The 22,593-nt window shown below is 44.8% G+C and overlaps 1 protein-coding gene across 1 annotated transcript; it reads left to right on the forward strand.

The window, feature by feature from the left end:
• Window positions 1-1,285: 1,285 nt before the first annotated feature.
• Window positions 1,286-6,729, forward strand: LOC125750717 (uncharacterized). The gene is made up of 3 exons (XM_049028926.1): window positions 1,286-1,940; window positions 2,842-3,062; window positions 5,347-6,729. The coding sequence occupies exons 1-3, from the start codon at window positions 1,646-1,648 to the stop codon at window positions 5,770-5,772; spliced, it is 942 nt and encodes a 313-aa protein (XP_048884883.1). The 5' UTR covers window positions 1,286-1,645; the 3' UTR covers window positions 5,773-6,729.
• The last annotated feature ends 15,864 nt before the right edge of the window (window positions 6,730-22,593 follow it).

Here is a 22,593-nt window from a genome sequence, read left to right on the forward strand (position 1 = left end):
ATAACCCCCCGTGCATCCACATTTATTTCTGCCCCAATTATTTTGATACACACCTGCGTGCCACGTAGGGAAGCATAAACTAAGGCTGCGGTCATTTGTTTGCGGTGACAGTCGGCTTTGGTTCGTGTTTCCCTGCTGGTGGGTGGGTGCAGAAGGTGGCCCTGGGTGTTCTGGCGCTCTAAGCGAGATTCTGATGAGTTCCCCGCCCCACCCCACCCGCCCGAGCAGCAGAAAACAAATTTTATCAGTTCATTTATATTAAAAAAATCACAGTGTATCTGGCTGCTAACTAGCTAGCTTACATGCGTATCACAAGTAATGAAATATTAAAATTAATCTACAGAACTGTGATGTCACAGAATGTAACCAGTGGTATTTCTTCTGATTCTTTCCCACTCGCTCTTCTGCGCCCCCCTAATGAAGTAGCGCCCCAGGCAATCGCCTATGTAGCCTACAGAGCGGCACGGCCCTGGGGTGCAGGCAGCAATAATCACGTCCTAAATGAGACCGATCGCATCATCGACATTCACTCAGGCGGGGGTCACGCTTGAAACGGGGTCAACGCCCCTACATCGTTAAAAAATCCCAATGTGACAAAGCGCACTGACAGCGGAAACTGACGCACGTGTTGAAACGTTCCAAAATGACTGCGGCAGACAGGGGCTGTCGGCCGCTTGGGGCCACCGGAAAAAACAGGGCTTTTTCCTTTCTTTCTTTTTCTCTTTCCTTACATGATTTCGGCCGTGAGTGCGATAAACAGCGACATGAAAAATGTTCACACTCCGAAAGGCTTAAATATTAATGCGAGGCGGCGCGGCGGCCGATTGCAGCGCGCTTCCCTATGATTGATCGCGCGCTCACCTGCGCAGCATTTGCATGCCAGATGAAAAGGCAGGAGCCGCACGCGCGCCGCCGCCGCGCGGGGATGTTCCGCCTGCTCCGCGCGTGACTGCGTGCCGCCGTCCCCTTGTTTGTGAGCACTGCACGCTGTTGCCTTCTTATTGCAGTTCTTTTATTACATTTCCATTTTTTATATTTTGTATACTGTTATTTTAGTCCAGATTTTTTATTTGTTTATTTTTATATATTTATTTCGCACTTGCTCGGTGCTGGATACGATCGTGCTTCGGAGTTTTAATACGTGGATGTTGCTCTCTATGCACCGATATTAACGGTGCTGTAAAGCTGCTCGCAATTACTGGGCATAAATCAACAAGAAGCACAAGATAAAGGAAAACCTAATATGGTGCTGTCTCCTGTTTACCTGTGACTTAACAAGTGAGCATTATAACTCCTGGAACATTTGAGCACCAAAATAATAAGAAATTCGAATGTCTCTGGGTCCGTGCAGTGATATTACCGTTATTATAAGCATCTGAAATGTTATTACGTGCTGATATTAGCACTTACCAGCTTTTCACACAATAAGTATCACCTAAAAAATAGCGGTCGAGCACGGCAAATCGCATATATACGCTCAGGCTGAGGTATTGCTTTCTTTTTTTAATTTTTTTTTTGTAGTTTTCCCTGCGTTTGATTCAGAGGTTCATTATTTAGATCAGGCTCCCCAGGTCCCGTCAGGGCCATGTTGCACCGCCTGGGTAAGGTATAGATAGCAAGTGGGATCCTGGATGGATAGTTGGATATGATTCTGATGGGTTTCTGCCTAAACCTACTGCCAGAAACTAGTGAGTCAGGGTCAGGGCTTATCCATCCACCCATTTTATATACCCACGTCTCCTGTGCAGAAAACTATGGACACAAAGCAGGGAACAACCCAGGATGGTGCGCACATGTTCACTACCTGGCAATGCCTTGTGAAAACTGGAGAAAACCCTACTTCCACACTGGGAGAACAGGCAGTGACTCAAACGCTGGTCTCCAGAGGTGTGAGACGATCCTGCCAATCAGACACCGGCATGCCCCGCCCAGCTGGGCCAGTGAGTGTATTTATACGTCCAAAAAGGCATGTGTTTAATATGTATGGTTTAAATGTACAGACGCTCCTCTACTTACGAACTTTAAGATATACGAACAAAGAGGACTTTAAGTCCGGTTTGTGTTCGTTGAGCTCCCGTTTCCTGTCTGGCAACATCAATTCTTTCATTCTGCACGCCAATTCCGCCCAGTACGACTTCTGGCCGCTACTCCCGCCGCGCAGCAGCGTAGCGTGCGTACTCCCAGCATCCTAGTTGTTTGTACTTGCGTATACCCTTAAAATGATGTTGAATAACGACTTGCGAACATTTCAAGTTACGAACAGCTGTTTGGAACGTAACTCATTCGCAAGTAGAATCTGTATAGGCAAGACTGGTTTCTTAAAGAATTATTTCTTAGAAAATATCCTGTGTACAAGTGTAAACTTAGACTCATTTACCTTCAGTTTCGAAAAATAAAATATCTATTATGCTCAATGGGAACTTTCTAAAGCCCTAACTTTGTGAGACTAGTTTCTGTGGCTAAGTGAATGTGAATTTCTTGCATCATGAACCTCTTGAAGAAAACTTCCCAAAGTTAACCAATAATAGACATCATTCCTGTAACAACTTTGAGAACTGTGTCCATGGTAACAGTTAGCTTTGAACCATTTGGGTGGGGGTGTGGGGGGGGGGGGGAAATCAATTTATAACCATATTCGGAAATCTAGTGACATCCTAAACTCCTCCCCCAGTATGCCAGGTTGTATTTGTTATTAGTCATTGCATGTTTGCCTCTGTTGCGTTTTCAAGCTGAACGGGGGCTAAATTAACCGTCTTCTAAGCTTTGGAATAGCTGCGAGCCAGCCCCCGACACTGCGAACCAACTGCTTTCCATCTTGGTTTTCACATCTTGTGTCTCCAGGCCTCCTGCCATGTAAACCACAGTGCCAGCTCCGGGAAGAGTCTGCCGAACGACAGAACAATAACAATGTGGAAGATGAGGAAAGCAGCGCACTGTGGTCCCTCAGCGGCCCCGTGTCCCCCGGCTCCTCTCGGGATTCCCGCCTTCCCGCCAGAGACGCACTCAACGTTGGCATGTGTGCGAGCCGTTATGCATGGACGGATGGGGGAGGGTGTAATAAGGTGGGACGAGGGCCACATGTCATTTTTAGGGTTCCTTTGGTGAATGTTGTCCTGATTGCTGGGCAGATTCACGCGTCCTCGCGTAACAATCGGGCCGTTTGGGTAGCGCTCGTCAGAAATTCAGTTATCGGTGGTAGCGGCAAAAATATTGAAGAGACGGCCGACATCGTCAAGGTTGTGCTGTCACCCCGGCCCGGCTGCTGGGGGAGGGGGGGGGGGGGGGTCACGGCTGGAGTACTCCTGTCTAGCCTGATTTGTTTTAGTTAACATTTGGCTGCTTAAACCGGCAAAGTAAGTAGCCGTGAGCTCTGTGAATCACTCCGGGTTGGGGGTGTCAGCCAAACAAGAAAATATATTTTTAAAACATAAAAGCCGTAAACTCTGTGTGTTTTCAGCTTCCTCTGACATTCTTACACAACACATCCAGTGTGATTGCGCGCGTCTGGAGAGCACTGATAATACAGCACAAATAAGCAGGAGAGCACACTTATTTCGGTCCAGGCTGCCACAGCTGTCACTGCCTGTTTCGGTGTACCTTGACTCCTGATACGCACACCCCCTTTCACATGTTATTTTTTTCTGTTCCTTCCTCCTTTAAACTCCGCCGCGGCTGTAGCTTGGCTCGCGACCGTGCCGCCGGGAACAGCGAACCGCGAACACTGGCAAAAGCAGCTTGAAAAGGCACTTTATTAAGTCACTTCGTTCTTCTTGTTAATCCTTCTATGCGATACGCGTCAGTTAATGGATACCTAGCGCACGTGAGATTAAACGCGCTAAAGCGGATCTGTGCACGCTCCCTAATGCATCTGTGCAGTTTGCATCGGTGGGGAGATCAAGGGGTCCCTCCTCGCCCCCGCCACCCAGTTTGAGGTTCCGTCGGTGGGACCTCCTCGGTACCGAGATGGCGGATGGCGGCAGAGTTGCTGCCTATCGCCGTGGCGATGCTCGCGGCAGCTCAGTTGGATGCGATGCCCTCACCCTGCAGCTCTGCACTCTGCTATTTTTCCCTTCTTATTCCTCCAAGCACCTTGCTTTGCATCGCAAGGTCGCATTTCTCACCGGCTCACCGTGCGCAGGTGACAAATCTAAAGAGGCAAGAGTGATACTATATCCCCAGAGTGCCGTCAGTCGTAACTCAGTGCCGTACAGAAGCCCATAACGTCCTCCTGTGCTGGGAGGTGTTCCTTCCGGCACGTAAAGCGTTGGGTCTTTCCGGGTTTAGCCCCGACATGTTAAGCGCCAGTGAAACAAGTTCTTGGGTGTCTATTACGTCCCCAAAGGTTTGCTTTAAAAATTGCACCGGAAGAGCGACGGCATAATCCCATGGCATGTACACAGGGCTGTCTTTCTTTCTCAGTGGCAGCAGCGGTTTGAACTTTGCTAAGTGTGGAGCAGTGAAAGCCAGGAACGCGATAGGCTGTATTTAGCTCCGCGCCGTCCCGCAGCTTGCTGCTCTGGGGGGAGTCCCTTTGTCCTTATCCCCCTTCCCCCATCACCACGCTCAACATCCCGACACATGGGGGGGGTGGCTTGACAAAATTCATGGCTGTGTACGAGGGCAGCGGGGCTGGTCGATGGGTAGGGAGGCCTCTCTGACTCGCCCTCATCAATGTCACGACGCCGTTGGAGTGCCTGATCCGCCACCCGGGCCTTGGGTCGGTGGAACCTCCCTGGGTTTTGATCAGCTTTTCAAGTCGGCTTAATCCTGTCAGCACTGACAATGACGCCTGATCTTCTCTGTTCTCTGCCGGCATGGGAACTGGCCTACCGCTCCGACTATTCAAACAGAGCCCGATTCTCCCGGAATTCATAATCGTTCCTATTAAGAATTTAAATGTATCAAACATTGTGAATTTAAGGCAATGATCTGCATTCATCCGAACATAAGCCGGCCCGGGTGAATGCACAGACGTCATGTTGAAATTCCAGTAACGTCTGATATGCAAAAAAGGGGTGAGAGAAGAAAGAGAAAAAAGTCATTTCTCTTCTGGAAGGGGATGGGCGACAAGAAAAGGAGTCTGTGAGCATTAAGGGAGCATTCGGCGGCGGTGGAGACAGAGCGACGAGAGCCAGCCTTAACACGAGCCCCTCGAAACGGAGCGGCCGAGGGTGCCTAATGGGCCGCGGCGTGATGGAGAGTCCCCCCCCCGGCCCATTGGCTGCGTGGGGAAGCGCCGTCCCATGGATGGATGGCGTGCCGCCTGTTTAGTGAGGGAGCTCTCCTCTCGGGGCTTACCGCTTCTCCAGACGGGAAAAAATAAAACAAGTCCCTCATTTATTCCAGACGAAAGCATCCTGCCTCGAGATCAGAGGCCCAATTTGCGAGCGGCATCTACACAGGTGGCCTGCGGGGGGCGCAGCGGTGTGGCGTCTGCGGGCAGCTAGTCGGAGAGCAAAGCACCGCGATCCCCCGTACCGCCATCTTCCTGTCTGCCCACACTCTGCAGCTGCTCTGCGCTCGTGCCGGGTGGGGAAGGGCCAGCCGTCATTTCAGATGGGGACAGTGACAAGACACCGTTTCTGTGCGAAGCAAACACTAGGAGGCGAGTGGAGGAAATTGCATCTGGGTGCTAACGGCACTGGCGTCGCCCGCGGTCCTGATGTGTCTACATGTCGCACTGTTTACATTGCATTAACTCAGTGCTCTGCCTTCGGAAAATCAGGTCGATGCCCGGGATGTGTTTGGGAGACATTAGTGTTGAGATGTTAGGCAATCTGCAGTGAGTTGTGGTTACGCTGTGGTGAAGATAAGGTTGCAGCGAGGGGGGCATCCATTTCACAGGAACGATGTGGCCAAAATGATGACGCCGATCTAATAATGACAGAGAAAATTATTAGCATAATACGTCAAACGCTGCCTCCTCTGTTTCAGATTTAATTAATATGAGCACGGCCACGTGGAGAACGCTGTAATACGTCTGGCTGTCGCGCGCTAACAAAATTTCATCTGCCCCTGTTGGAGGACATTATGAAACACATTTATTGCGGCAGAAAATGAAGGAGAAGTCAAGTTGGGATGGACGTGTAAAGAACCCCTGACGTGTCTGCTGGTGAATGCATGTGATGGTAAATATGTGTTTTGCTCTGTAGTCATTAGAAGATTGTATTTGAGGAGGTGAATCAATGGCTGAAGGAGTTTGTCATCTGCAGGTTCAACAGACGCTTCGGCTGAAAGGAAAAACGTGAGACACCATGTTTATTTGAGCAGGGTGGCGCCCACATGTGGTGGGGTGACATGGTGGACCTGCGACTGGCCACGGGAGGGGGTCGGCCCCCACGTGTGACGTGGTGGTATCAGAAGCCGCAGTGAATGCAGTGTTCACTGTTATCACTCACCCTGAGGACAGATAGTCATTGCTTACATATGTTCCTTTATGCCTTAAAACTCCTTATGGGGGTGATTGTACTGCAGTGTTAGCTGATAGGATGTAAAACAGCAAAGCTCCGTCACCAAGCAAATGTGAGTAGTCTAGTCTTAAAGATCTCCATGGGATTTGGCCTGCAGACTAATTAACAGTAGGGATGACTAGCACATGACACTTTCTGACTGCCTGTTCTCTAACTAAATCCACAGCTTGGATCTGCGCGGTTTGGCTTGGCATGGTGTAGGACCAAGGCCCCGCTGATTTAAGTTGTGAAACAGCTGATGATGAGTTCTGCTCCATGGAAGGGTTTAGGAGGGGCGCTGGGGGCACCAGGCAGGGGAACAGGGGTGTTCAACCTTACTGCCACCAGGCTCCTGGAACGACAGCTCTTCTGGTACCTGTGCCAGGCTGGTGGCAGTGCAGAAAGTTGGCCGCCAGTTGAAAGAGAATGGGTGAGAAACCTCGAATGGAGGAGCTCTCCCCTGCCACCCACCCCGCCCCCCCAATGATGACTTCATCCCCCCCTTCGACACCCCCTCCCTACACCACTCGGGAGCAGAGTGATGCCCAGGAATAGGGCCCGCGGTAGGTATCAAAATTGCATCTTGCTCGCCCTCTTTTCTGCCTCGCCAACCGAAATTTCAGCTAATTTGCTGTTTATTCTTAAATATGCACAAGTGGAATAATTTAAGCCATGTCCTGGTTTTATACGCGGCCTGACAGCTTTCTGTCAGAATATGTAACCACTGATTATCATTTCAAGGAGGGCAAAGAGTTTTTAAAGGGCACAGGTTTTTTTTAAAGTTGGGAAAGGAATGCGTCCGTGCACCAGGGCGGAGGGAACTTTGCCATGAATTTGTAATTTATCCTGCTGCGATGCTGGGGAATGGACCTCGCAGAACACTAACCGACACCTATACTTTGATCTGAGATGCTTTCAGTGCTAGGAGCAGTAAAGGTGGAAATAAATTATCAAGCATAATCTTTATTTATTTTTTTTTTTCATTTCACTTCGCCCTTTTCAGTCAGACCTAATTGAAATTTTATACTCAGTTGACACCTGACATTCCTCATCAGGTTTGCAAGAAAGTCCAGTTTAGGTCCTTTGCTGCATCTGTACATGTGCATTCATGTTTTGATTGCTGGTAATCTTCACTTATAATTGTGGCATTGTTTCAGTGCCTGTTTGCTCTGTAATTTGGCTTCCCGAAGGGGCTTATTTTGAAGGGTTTTCTTTCGTTTCCCCCAAACTAAAACTGTGGAACAGCAGTAGCAATTTATTTATGTCATTAAGCGTTTGATCTGCCAATCTGGGCTCGGTCACCATGTGGTACTTTTTCCTTATTTTAATTACAGTGTGTGCACCGGCCTGCTCGTTAGCGCCATCCTCAAGATCTGTGAGGTCCAGCTGTTTGGTGGAATGACATCCTTTCTGGGAATACTGACACCTGTGTGGAATTCAATCCCCTGACTTAACAGAAGAAGCTTTTAGTAGGAGGTTTTGTGGACCTGTCCTGTAATGGGAAGTAGTTAACATATCACGAAGAGCTGTAGCTGTTGTCCCTACATTACGGTATTAGCAGTAAATATAGATCTGTAGAAATGTAGAAATTTTTTGTATCAACCCTCCTCGCCCCCCGACAATTTTTCGGGCACCGTCTGGTCTTCAGACCTGTGGCAAAATTGAGTTGCATGTCTGTACTGAATGCCGACTGCTTTTCGATCTCATGACATCTGTCTGATAATATGGAAGGCAAGATATTGCACTTGACCCCTGCAGTAGTTTTGGAAGTGAAACACCTCTTACTGTAGCTAGCGGTGGATGAGGTCTCTAGCCGGACCCTTATTAAGGAGGTCTCGGGAGAGCCGTCTTGTTTAGACCACAACAGGCTGGGGCAGCTCCCACTCCTGTAATTACCCCTCATTGGGGCACATGCCCAGTTCAGGTGTGTATAGGGACACAAATAGCCTGGATGCGTTTTCCCAGGCTTCGAAGTATGGACATGCAGCCTATTTTCAGACTGATGGCTTGCTCTAAACATGAAACGGTTGTTTCAAGGTTGAACAAGCGTATCTCGCCTCGTCTCTTCCTCCGGATATCCCCAAGTGGATATCGTTGAAGGAGTGATATTGATATCGATGGAGTCGTTTTGCTAAACTTTAAAGCCTCAATCATGTGATGAAATATCATTTTCAACGGCGGTGATGAAATCAACAAAATGGCAGATGGACCCATGGAACTTACAGTGATTTTCTGGGGAGGTGGGTGGGTGGGTTTTAGTCATAATGGGGGATGATGTTAGGCTGAGTGTTGATGTTCATTCTCATGGTTTGCCTCCTCAGTCCACTGAAACTTAACAACTTTTTTTTTTTTTTTTTTTGCTGAATGGTTGCTTTGTTTGCTCATAAAATCATCTCATGGGCAATTTTTCAGAGTAATGGACCCATTGAGATAATGTTGTTATGTTTCCAGACTTTCACACTGTAACCGCTGAGAACGGCGCTGCCCACTGCATGCTAATGTGAACGACTGACACCGCCCTTCTCAAATTGCCATCCGATTTGGGCAATTTTCATACAGCAATTCATCTTGAAACTCAGGCAGGCTTCAGAAGGCGATAACCTAAATGTCAGTGGTAGCCTTCAGCCAGGAGGGGCTCCAATATTGTGAAGCGTGAAAGCTCTAAAAGACTGAGAGACAGTAGCAGGTTTGAATCTTGCATGGGACACAGCTGGCCCGTCCTTTACAAAGCTCCTTTCGAGAGACCGATGCAGAGAATATGTGGCTTCATGAAACCATCGCATCTATGGCATAGAACTGTATGCATGGCAAAGAGTGTCTGAGAAGAAAAGGAATAATTCAGTTTTTCTCTTTTTTTTTCACTCCATGCCCCAAAGGAGGTACTTCTTCAGCAGTCAAACTTCACCTGCAGGCTGCAGGCCTTTGACAGACCTGTGCAGAAACCCTCCACACAGCTCAGAGGACCAGGAGAAGTGGTGCTTGGTGGAGGTAAAGCTAAAGTATCCGAGCTCCTACACCGCTACGTCACACCATCTGGTGGAGATGGGCAGGAGGAGGGGGGGGACCTCCCCCAAACCCACCCCTTTTGGACACCAGCCAAAGACTTTGTCATCATTTACTAAACCAGATGCCAGTCACCCGTGTGTGATGGAGCCCAGGTAGGGTATTAGCAGCTTTTTTCCTTTTATTTAATAAAATATTGAGGGAAGTTGAGCAGGAATATTGCCATCTCTGGATGGTGACTTTTATATATAATGCACAGGCAGACAGACAGAGAGACAGACAGGGAGACTGACATGACCTGCAATAGCAGGGTCTGAGGCAACTGACTGGGATATGGTCTGGGCTCCCGTCCGAGGTGGATGGATGGATATGGATGCCACTTTGTTATGATTTTTGCTAATTACCTGTCATTTCTGAGTTGCCTCGAGTATTTTAAAAAAGACTGTGTTCAGAGTGTTTGCAATAATGCCATTATTTTTTTACACATGCATCTGCATAGGCATACATCTATACCGTATGTTGATGGATTGCAAGTTCATGCTGTTTTCTTATTTATTATTTTTATTTTAAGATCAGGGTAATCAATCACTCCAAACCATTTTGTTTCACTTGCTGCAATTACCCCAGTGTGATGGGAGCCATTTGTTACCACGTTTGAGTCTGTGTCACACCGCTTTTTCCTCAAGCAGGTCAGCGGCGCTCCTCTGTCCCGCATTCACTTTTTCCCTGTTTGGCATTTTGCAGCAAAAAAAAAACATGTACTCCGTCGATCTTGGAATGGGGGCAGAATCGAAGGCGGCAAAGCACTGGGGAGATGGCGGAGCGCATGACCTCCCAAAACCGTCTTTCTCCTCGCGCTTGCCTGCATTTCTTCGGCGAGCGAAGCTGTCATTTGACGAACATGAGAGAGTATCAGCGAGTGGCTTCTCCTCCCACGTGTACAGGAGAAAGGCATTTTTAAGTCCATTCTCACGTTCAGCCGTTTGTGTGGTTCACGGCCGGCTGATGGAGGGATGGAGGTCGTGACTCGCCAGCCGAGGCATTCTGCTGCGGGGTCACGCCCCCCCCGTTTCTCTCCGGCTGCTTTTGGCACATTTATGATGGACTGTGCACACCACTGGGAACAGATTCTTGCAATGTTTGTGCAACTGGCCCTAAAACCAGCCAATCCTGATCTTAATAGGATCACCATAAGGGGGAAGGGACTGCCGGTGATGGTCACCGTTTGCTGGCGATCTCTAATGGTTCATTCTACAGCCAGTATCACTAACTAGAAAACATGAGGTGGCAACTGTTTTGTTTCTTGTCAAATGGTCAGTCTCTCCTGAATTTAGCAATTCTGCTCTCTCAGAAATGAACACGAAATCAACCGACCTCTGCACTATTTGCAAGAGCTTGCAGCTTTTCAAATTTACCGCAGCTTTTCTGCAAAAACTGCCCAAATCAACAGACTGCTTGCATTTGGACCATAACGCGTCTCATGACTCCATCGCAGTGTGAATTCATGTGTGTGTTTTTGCTTAGACTGCGCTGCGGGGACGATGAGCACAGCAAATCTCATTTACCAAGGAAAATCACCACTAAAGACCATACAAAACGATTCCCAAATTTTTTTGCACGAAAGTGCAGACAAACTGTTTTGCAACATTGTGGTAGAGCACATACAGCCATATGGATGGAAGAAATTGTTCAAATTTTCCAAACAGCCCTTAAGTGTCCGTGTTAAGGGGGTGCATTGTTTGCTTTCTGCTAAGCATAGTACGAGTTATTTGCAAAATGGATGCATTGCCTACATTTTAAGTTGATGAATTGATTGCATCCTACATTCTGCTGTATTCTGTTAAGTGGAGTCAGCGATGAACAGGATCTACTTTGGAAGTGAAACTATATTTTTCTGTTAACATATTTGATTTGATATTTTTTTTAATTTATTTTGCTGCTAATGTTGAATTGAGAATTTATTTTACTAAGACTTAACTGGAACCAAAAGACTTTATTTTCTGTAATAAATATACTTGAGCCCCTGGCTCTTGAATTTAGAAAAGAAAGAAGAAGAAAAACATGATTATTTATGTGACATAAAAATAAACATGCAAAGGAAGTAATTAAATATATGTATTTCTGCAAAAAAAAAAGCTCAGTAAGTTGCATCACAAATTGTGAGAAAAGCTGCTTCAAAATGAAGGTGTTTGGCTACAACAATCACAAAAAGATGTCAGCAACATCCCATAGGGATTTGAGTTCAATAGTGGAAAACATCGAAGTGCATTATGATGGCCACCAGGTGGTGCTGTGCACTACTCTCAACCCACATTCATTGCAATGGGGTCTTTTGGGATTTTTTTGTGGGATTTTTTTTTTTGGGGGGGTGGGGTTGGGCGACAATAAACAATACTGGATCCAACTGAGGATGTACATCTGTCGGTTCACTGGAACCTGATTCTTAAAAATGTCAAGTACTATATTGCGCCTATATTGAGACAATACCACTGCTATCTTTACTGTAAATTTTTCTGGTATAACACACAAAATAAAATTGGCACTGTGGATGTTCTGCAAAAAAACAGATCAGGACTCCATGCTTCCAGTGACATCACTGTGTTGGCATCTGCAGACAGACATTGTTTTCCAGAAATATAGAAACAGCAACAACATGATAACCAAACATGAATGGCCATGTGGCATTATTGCAGAATTTCTTTCTGCAGGAACAAATGGCTGAATTCTCATAGATTACCACCAAAAAATGTGTAAACATGATTCATAGGGTTCATAGTAATTAACAAGTGAATCCAGTAAGGGTAAGGCTTTCAAATGGAAGATTCTGGATGATGGTGCATCATATCATCAGTGTGAAACCAGTGCTACTTATTAGTAAGTATAGAAGGTAGAAATACCCTCATTTATGTAAAAGTGTTTTTAACTTTAAATTTTCAAGCATGAGGTTTCTGGTTTCTCTGTGTTTTAAAACAGGTGAATTGACGATGTGAGCTAACAATTGCATAGCCTATAACAGGTAATGATAATAGGTTTCATTTATATAGCGCTTTTCACAATCCCAAGGTCACAAATCAGTAATCAGGAAGAAACAGTAGAGACATGGAAAAGAAGATTAGATAGATAGATAGATAGATAGATAGATAGATAGATAGATAGATAGATAGATAGATAGATAGATAGATAGATAGATAGATCGATCCCACTGAAAACTGCGGCTTCCAGTAGCTCAAATACAAACAAATACACACAATAGCAATAGATAATGCTGATAATTTTGCAGAAAAGGTCATTGTCATTTGTAAGTCACACAAGCATATTAATATATGCATTAAAAACATTCTGCTACATTAAAAGGAGTTAAAAGGAATATGACTGCTTATCTACTAGGGTGAAAATTAATCTGTAGATTTTTATGTATTGATATATATGCCTCTATTTGTTGCCAGTGGTAAACATCTATAATTTCATCTCCTAATTACTTATCCTGGTTGAGGTCGTAACCATAGTACACCGTGCAGTTAAAATGAGCATAATGAAGTAGAGTTTGTAGTGCAGTTGTCATCACCGCGTCAGTCACCAGCTACTGGTAGTCTGCATAATGCTTGTAAGAAACTGGATGTGTTTTTAATTATCTTTTGTATGTCGTGTGTACAGGTGATATTAAACTATGTTTATTTGTCTTAGACAATGAGCACCATTGCCTACTCCCACTGCCACCCCTGTCAAGAACTTTTACTTTTGCCAACTCAAATCATAATACAGTAGATAGCAGTATGATGTATGATACAGTAGATGATAATCACTATGATGCAGTAAAGGTCGATGCAGTGAAAATCAGTATTGTGCAATAGAATTTCATGCAGTGAAAATCAGTATTATGCAACAGAAGTTGATGCAGTGAAAATCAGTATGATGCAATAGAAGTTGATGCAGTGGAAATCAGTATGATGCAATAGAATTTGATGCTGTGAAAATCAGTATTATGCAATAGAAGTTGATGCAGTAAAAATCAGTATGATGGAGTAGTAATGGGGTGAAAATCAGTAGGATGTAGTAGATGTCGACGTACAGAAGATCAGTATGACGCAGTAGAGGTCGATGCAGTAAAAATCAGTATGATACTGTAAAGGTCAATGCAGTGAAAATCAATACGATTCTGTAAGGGTTGATGCAGAAGAAGTTGACGCAGTGAAAAGCAGTATGATGCAACTGAGACTTATGCAGTGGAAATAAATATGATGCAGTAGAGGTTGATGCAGTGAAAATCAGTATGATGCTGAATAGTTAAATATAATGAAATCAATACAATTTCTACCACATTTATTTATTGTACCTCCACTAAAGATTTGTTGACGAAGTGAGATTTAATTGTTAATAAGCCCACTGTATGAAACACTGCACTTCACAGTGTCATAATCAGATTAAAATATAATTGGACCAAATTATATGATATAAAATAAAATAAAGCCAAATATTAAATTGAGTCAAACCCAGAATGAGCTGTAGCAGTGTTACATACCTTAAAAATCTGTGGTAGCCCTCCAACAGACCCAGCAGAACCTTTGTTGTTCAGGACAAATGGATCAATCGTTAGGCAGCTCATTTTAGTAGATTTTTAGGAGATACACTGCCAATGCAGATGTAAATGTGTACGCCACTTAAAATTGGCTATTTTGTTGCTGACAGAGTCTGAAAACTCATTTTATAACTTCTGGTTAGGTGTAATTGATAGGCCAGCATGGAATTAGTTATGTAACATATTTATAAAAATAGTCAAAATGCTGATCTGTGTGCCTGTCATCATTCATGACAACAACAATCTTATAAGTTTCACATTTTAGCTTGACTGAAGGAATATATTGATGTTTGCCCAGTGTTCAGGTATTACTGTCATGCTGCAAGTATGGAAATTGCACATTAGTATATTTAAGTATACTGTATATGGTTAATCAAGTAATTAATTGAGTAATTAGGGCTTTGCCACCTGGTTAATCAGTTGAAAGAAATAATGGTAAGTATGCCCCATGCAAGAAGATGTTTAGGCATCACTGACTGTTCTCAGCAGAATCAGTCCAGCCATGAATCACCAACAGATATATGTGACAAGGGCTGTAGGACTGACATGTAATGCTAATTACCTACTGCCTATGTTCTTCAGCATTCTGATGTCATGGTCATTATATATCCTATATCCTGCCACATTTGGATGTCATGTAAATTACCTCCAAAATCCTTCAGAATTTTGATGTCATGGAAATTACATCATACTGGTGATTACATCAACATTCTGATGTCATGTTAAATTCCTCCTTCATCATCCTGTATCCTGATGTCACGTTATGTCCATCCTGCCACATTGTTATGCTAATGACCATTTACATTCTGATCGGATGCCACTTTTGCAATAAGTCAATTCATGAAATTTCTTCCATTGTAGATATTCCATAGTCAACTGCAAGTGGTATTATTGCAAAATGGGAAGCATTAGGAGCAGCAGAAACTCAGCTATGTAGAGTCAGACCATGTATAGAAGGAGAGCAGGGTCACCCAGTGCTGAAGTGCATAGTGTGTAAAAGTTGCCAACACTCTGTTAACTCAATAACTGCAGAGTTCCAAACTTCCTCTGACATTAACCCCAGCATAAAAACTGTGCACCAGGAGCTTTCATGGAATGGGCTTCCATGGCAGTCTGATGGATGAGTCTGGGTTTGGTAGATGCCAGGAGAACGTTACCTGCCTGACTGCATTGTGCTAACTTTAAAGTTTGGTGGATGATATGGGGCTGTTTTTAAGGGGTTGGCCTAGGCCCCTTAGTTTAAGTGAAGGGAACGCTTAATGCTTCAGCATCCCAAGACAGACCAAGACATTTTGGACAACTCTATGCTTCCAGCTTTGTTGGGAGAGTTTTATGGAAAGCCCTTTCCCAATATAGCATGACTGTGCCCCAGTGCACAAAGCAAGGTCCATAATGGCATGGTTGGATAAATTTGGTGTGGAAGAACTTGTTTGGCCCACACAGAGCCCTGATCACCACCACATCAAACACCTTTAGGATGAACTAGAATGGAGATTGTGAGCCAGGCCTTCACATCCAACATCAGTTGTCCTACCTCACAAATGCTGTTCTGGGTGAATGGGCAACAATTCCTAGAAACACAATCCAAAATCTCCAAAAGTCTTCCCAGTAAAGTTACAGCTATTTTAATTGCAAATAGGGGACCAACTCCATATTGATGCCTATGGATTTAGAATGGGATGCCATTACAGTTCCTGTAGGTGTTATGGCCAGGTGTCCCAGTACTTTTCTCCAAATAGTGTACATTTGTAAGGGTTTCAGAACCAAAAGCCAAACTTAAGCTAATTTATGCTACCTTCTGATATTTTTGTTAAATCAGTTTATTGCTTTATAATGATCAAATTTAACCAGAGTTTAGCACTTATTAATGGTAGCTTTTCGGTTATCACCCTTATTCTGATATTGTTAGTTACCTACCTCATTGCAATGTTGTGTTAGTTATCACCCACATTCTGATGTTAACTTAGTTATCACCTACATTCTGATGTTATGTTAGTTATCACCCAAATTCTAATTTTGTGTTAGTTATCACCCACATTCCAATGTTGTGTTCGTTATCTCCCATATTCCGATGCTGTGTTAGTTATAACCCACAATCAAACGTAAAATTACACCAGTTTTTCTGTTAAGTGAAGTACTGTGAAGTACTCCTAAAGTAGCAAATCATTTTCCACATCAGTTTTCCATTATAATTTTTTATGGGGGTGGGGTGTTAACGTAATATTTGGATAATGCAGTAAAGTTTAGGATACATATTAAATGTGTGTGAGAGGTTGAATACCTGGAAGGTTCCCTATCCCTGTATACCGATAGCTGGTCCTTCTATATTACTTGACAAGTGATTATCATTCTATTTGTGTTAAATGTATGGTTATGTTGAGTTCTTCAAAGTTCTACTCTAAATCTCAATATATCATTTTAATGAAGCATGAGGAGTATAGCTAAAATGCATCTTGACCTGTTAGGCTGACCTCCAGGAATAAAGTCTTCAGATTCAGATTTATTCTGCAAATCATGTATTTTTCATTTGCCTGTTGAGGTATGTCATCCAGGTGAAAAGCTCGCATCGTCTCTTTGCTGGAAACCTGAGCTTGGTCCCTAGTCTTGATGTAATGCATGAGTTTGTCAGGTTGACAGGGGATTTACTATAGAGTGACATGGATTTTCAGACAATAGCATCTCTAGGTGCTTGTGTGAATGGATGAAGGTGAAGCTTGGTGCAGATCTATGGAGAATAATGCCATAGCCTCAAGACACGATTACTGTTATTTTTTCGTTTTTCAAGTCCCATATGAATATTAAATCTGCACCGCCTTGATTACTACATAACTCTGGTTGTATTTTAAATGTCGAGCTATTCGATTTTGAGGTTGCCAGGGCACATTGCAAGGTGCCTGGTTCTATCTGAGGGGTCAGACACCGACTTGATATCTGTTTTCCCCGAGTCAGACATGCTGCCTTCACTATAATGGCTCTGTGATGCCGCCTAGAGAGGCTCATTCAGACATCAAGGCACGATGCCTTCACTCGCCTGTGGCTGCGGCTCTGCACTCGCAGATGTAATTTGGGAACGCTCTTCCTCCAAATGGTGTCATGTTCAACATTTGGTGAATGTGGGCAGTGTTAATATCTCACTCGCTCTGCCATTCTCACTTGACAAGCGAAAACGGCATTTGTTGAGAGTGCAGAAAATCTTTTGTAATCCATTTTTTAATTTTTCCCCCTTTCTGAGCCGTTATGCAATGGCACACTTCTTCGTACTTGACAACTGCCATTGACAGAGTTTGGCATCAAACTGACCCTCGGTTCAGTGTTAGGAAGGTAGACCTGTATGAATTTTCTGCCTGTCTAGGTGCTAATCATTTAGAATTCCTACCTTGGTGTGATATGGGTCTGGCCATCTTCCGTACTCCCCCTTGAGCTAATTCAAATGATTCTATGAATGCTGGAGGCTGAATTATCCACAGCCTGAACGAAAGAACTGGCTCCATAAATGAATCAAATAAATCGACCCATATTTAAAAAAATCAAATGATTACTTCAAAAAAGCAACCAAAAATTTTCTTGGCTCAAGCAGGTTGAGGTTATGGTTCAGAAAAGGCAGCCATTGATGGACTGATTTTGAATGCACCTCTCTGTGTGATACCATTTTGGAATTGACTCATAAATCTATTGTAAACTTCGCTCTGAATTAGAGTTGACAAGGAATCTAAGAGGAATTTCACATTCTAAATTCCAGTTTTCTTTTTTATTTCAGTGATCTTAATTGCCATGTTCTCTTAATGGTCTGACCATCACCACTGTCAGTCTGAAAGGTTGTGTTCATTTGTGCCAGTATAGATCTGAAAGTATTAATGAGATTATTCTTTTGAAGACTGATTTTTTTTCAGACAGAAATGAACATGTAAAGTACATGAGCTGTCGCGTGCCATGAGTCCTCCAGCTAAATGTGACAAAGCAAATGCTAAGAGAGTTAGGTGAGAGAGCCTTGAAGGTGTCTTGGGCAGAGTTTTTCCTAAATGCTTGAACTTGCTCGGTAGCAAAATCTGCATCTGCAGTCTTACCTCAAGACGGGATTGGTTTTGATGGTTCATGGTGTACTCTACCTTGAGTTTCTTGGCATGAGTAAAAAGATTCATGCAGTGGGTGACTTTTATCTATGTCTTGGGTCCCACTGAGATTCAGCTGGCAGTATGTTATCTCATGGTACTTGTAACACAGGCTCTAGGCAATGGTGTAAATTGGGAGTACTGAAGTTGTCATCCACTAATGTACCCGGTTCCCAACTGCTTTTTACTTGGCTTGGTTGCTGCTAGACTGGAATCCACATTAAGGGTCTCCAATCCAGGTAGGCAGTTGGTGCTGAGCAGCATTATTTTCATTTAATTTCTTTAGTTTATATGGTTTTGTCTTTAGTTTCAGTTCTGTTGGTGGGCCTAGACTAGGTTTAAATCTATACAACAAAGCCAGTACTTGGTTTCAATAATAAGTATTTCAAATAATAATAATAATATGACATTTTCCATAAGCTTTGTTCCCTCCGTTTTTGTTAAAGGGTTTGGTTAAGTACTGAAAAATTCTGGCAGTTGAAATTTCGATCCTGTTTTACACTTCAGTTCTTTAGATTTAAAAGTACATCTCACTTGCTCAGCATTTGAGGGAGTCCATGCAGTCCTTTAAAGTGATTAGGAGCAGAGCAGACAGATGGGCTATGTGGAGGTGACAATAGCACACCTTCCGTGAAGGGAACACTTTCCAGTCGTATGACATCGTAGAGTTATTGAAATGAAATCGATTTGACAGAGATGTATATAATTCAGCACTTAATTATTGCATTGTGTTTCATGAGGAAAATGTACTCTCTCTCTCTCTCTCTCTCTCTCTCTCTCTCTCTATATATATATATATATATATATATATATATATATATATATATATATATATATATATATATATATATATATATATATATATTGTGTGTGTGTGTGTGTTGTGTGTTTTCTGAAGATATTATCTTTGGTACTACTAATGGTATTGCTGTTACTTATGTACAGGATGTTTTATATATATATATATATATATATATATATATATATATATATATATATATATATATATATATATAATATTATAATATTTTGTGAATTTGAATAGTAGTCACGGTTAAGGAGTGATCGCTGAAAAGGTGAATTGGTGGCTTTACATGCAGGGCTAGAAGGAGGGAACAGAACATGCCTGATGGAGGGAGTACAGGCAGGGATGGAGGGAGTACAGGCAGGGATGGAGGGAGTACAGACAGGGATGGAGTACAGACAGGGATGGAGGGAGTACAGACAGGGATGGAGGTACTTCAGGCAGGGATGGAGGGAGTACAGGCAGGGATGGAGGGAGTACAGACAGGGATGGAGTACAGACAGGGATGGAGTACAGACAGGGATGGAGGGAGTACAGGCAGGGATGGAGTGAGTACAGACAGGGATGGAGTACAGACAGGGATGGAGGGAGTACAGACAGTGATGGAGGGAGTACAGGCAGGGATGGAGGGAGTACAGACAGGGATGGAGTACAGACAGGGATGGAGGGAGTACAGACAGGGATGGAGGGAGTACAGACAGGGATGGAGGTACTTCAGGCAGGGATGGAGTACAGGCAGGGATGGAGGGAGTACAGACAGGGATGGAGGGAGTACAGACAGGGATGGAGTACAGACAGGGATGGAGGGAGTACAGGCAGGGATGGAGGGAGTACAGACAGGGATGTAGGGAGTACAGACAGGGATGGAGGGAGTACAGGCAGGCTTAACGAAATCAGCAGCAGAGCGGCTTCACCGCTGGCAGTGGGGAACCCACAAGGGCGTAGGATCCGTGTGCATTTTCAGGGCTGAGAGAACATGGAATTCCGTGTTGTATCATCCATGGGAGCAAAGGGAGGAACCACTTCCCGCCCCACGTGGACTCAACTGGGTATAATATGTCACCACTCATATTAGAATGGTAATTATGAGGGTCTCATGTTGCATTTATGTTGTCGTTTTTACTGATGATGCGCTGAAAACTGCGTGGTATAGCAGCAGATCGATAGCATTTCCCCGCATCTGCTCATCATGTCTCTGGGGAGGAGATGAGGAAAACAAAGTAAAAACAAGCCATTTCTGCACCTAATGTTTTGTAAAATGAAGCTGAGAGCTACTGATAGTAACTAGTCTGGCTTGCTCTTCAGAAGAGGTGTGAGAATGTTTTTAACAGCCTCCTACTCTGAGGTAGGGCTTTTTTTAAGCTCCCGCTCTTGCTTTTAGCATCGTTCCTTGGAGTAATTCTTGGATCCTTCATGAAGACCGACTCTTCTCTGAAGTCCAGCATCACTCAGCTCTAATGGAGGACCGTTTTCAGTGCAAATGGTTGCCGTCCAGCCACCGCCTTCCTTTGATTGGCCCGAGACGCTGTCACTCACCCTGTTTTTCTCTCTGGCTGTCTCTCCTTGTGTACTTGGGGCTAAACTGACAGATACGGAGGCTACAAACCCACCCCTGGGAAGGCGGGGTGTCTGAATTTCAAATGAAGACATGCAAACTGTAGATGTGCACATAGGAGTTGGGGGTGGTGGTGGGCACAGAGGATGGTAATGATCTACCCCCCCAGTTTATCCGTCTCTCCCAGGAGTCTCCCAGAATGCCCCAGGGCAGCACGCACCAGGGGTGCCTAATTGAGAAGCTGAATCTACCTCCAAGCAGAAAGAGATTTAGCATGCTTCTCCTGGAGTGCTTTCACAAGTTCTTCAGATTGAGCTTTTTAAACCACCTGCCTGCCTCGTTTAATAGCCCTTGTCTTATTGGAGCAAGACGTGCTACTTCACATTTGAATCACACATGCCCTTTAACAGCCAGGCAGAGCCGAACAACAGCTAATGAGCCTTTTAGATTCTACTGTTAAACCCACCATAAAACTCACGGTGCACGGAAAGTCTACACTCTGTCCTGTGGGAATTAAGACTTATTAGGATTTTGGCCAAATCGATGAAGACGAGAATAAAAGTAACATTTAGACGAGCTGATTCATAAATACGTAAAGGATTAGTCACATCTAGCTGTAGCCCAGATTGAGGTTTCCATAGAGGGTCCAAGGGCTCTGTTTAGTGGAGTGAATTCCTTTAGCTTCCTTTAGCCGCTAAGCCTTGTTCTGCATTCACAGCGGCGTGTCTCTCCTTCTGGTCCGCCATCCGCCATCAGCCTGACACAGTCAAGGACAGCCTGCTCTATGCTAATGTACTGGGGACGGCATAGCTTGTTGGCTTTATCCGTGCCTATTGGATGAAACTTTCATAACAGCGGAGTGGTGTTGAAGTAAACCCAGCGAAAAGACACAAGCATGTCAGGGGCTGCGAGCTGGAGTGGTGGGCGGTGGCCAAACGTCATTGGCTGAAGCCAAACCGCCCAATTGGCTTCAAGGTGTGAGGAGCCCTCTAATGCCTTGGTCCCCCTAGCGTTAGCAGAAGTCCACTGGAGTGGATATTTCGTTCTCATTAATCTAAAATAAGATTCTGCTTCTGCTCTGTTTTTATAGTGACTTACATTCTTGTGTACTTTCCATTAGGTGTAAAGGCATTTGTGAGGTTTTTCCCAAGCTGCCCCAGTTAACTGCGACTACACTATCATATCCAAATCACTGCTTTTCCCTCTGTAATAAAAAAAAAATGAAACAATATTGCTTTATTTAATATTGAATTTCATATTATCTTTATTTAATTTCAGGAGTGGAATTTCCTCTTAAGATGAGTCTGCTTTTCATCATAGCCTCCCTTTAGTTTCTGAATTTAATGAATAAATTGAGGCTTTTTGCCATTTCCCTCATCTCACTTTGGCTCCTTTAATGATCCTGACCCTGGAGACTGAATGGCGGAGCGGGGGTGCCGCAGGAGGGCGCTGGCGGGGCTGGGTCCCCCCAGCACGCATGGGACTGGCGCGAGCAACGCAGAAGCTCAGAATTAGCCACAGCATGATGATTAAACATCAGGCTGCCTTAGCATGGTTCAGGGCTTAGATTTGCATTTTAAATTCAAAATCAGCCGGGAAGAGATGGCAGTATGGAGTCCTGCTGAGAGAGGAGGCCTACTCCACAGGCACTTCGGGATGGGGGGCGGGGCCACATCCACTGGTCCTAGGATTGGGGGCGGGGCCACATCATCTGGTCCTGGGATGGGGGGGGGCAGGGCCATATTCGCTGGTCCCGGGATAGGGGGCGGGGTCACATCCACTGGTCCTGGAATGGGGGGCGGGGCCACATTCACTGATCCCGGGATAGGGGGCGGGGCCACACCCACTGGTCCTGAAATTGGGGGCGGGGCCACATGCACTGGTCCTGGGATGGGGGGGGGGCAGGGCCATATTCACTGGTCCCGGGATAGGGGGCGGGGTCACATCCACTGGTCCTGGGATGGGGGGCGGGGCCACACCCACTGATCCTGGGATAGGGGGCGGGGCCACACCCACTGGTCCCAGGATGGGGGGCGGGGCCACATTCCCTGGTCCCTGGAAGGGCAACATTCGAACAGCCCGCTCAAAAGATGTGG

Source organism: Brienomyrus brachyistius, chromosome 10 (genome assembly GCF_023856365.1).
Source record: "Brienomyrus brachyistius isolate T26 chromosome 10, BBRACH_0.4, whole genome shotgun sequence".
NCBI classification, from domain to species: Eukaryota; Metazoa; Chordata; class Actinopteri; order Osteoglossiformes; family Mormyridae; genus Brienomyrus; species Brienomyrus brachyistius.

Excerpts from the sequence above, each read along its gene's own strand:
- LOC125750717 (XM_049028926.1), top strand. The coding sequence starts at position 1,646 with ATGATTCTGATGGGTTTCTGCCTAAACCTACTGCCAGAAACTAGTGAG. Across the intron at positions 1,941-2,841 it reads TGCCCCGCCCAGCTGGGCCA|GCCTCCTGCCATGTAAACCA; the intron begins GTGAGTGTATTT and ends TTGTGTCTCCAG. Across the intron at positions 3,063-5,346 it reads ATGGGGGAGGGTGTAATAAG|ACGAAAGCATCCTGCCTCGA; the intron begins GTGGGACGAGGG and ends CATTTATTCCAG.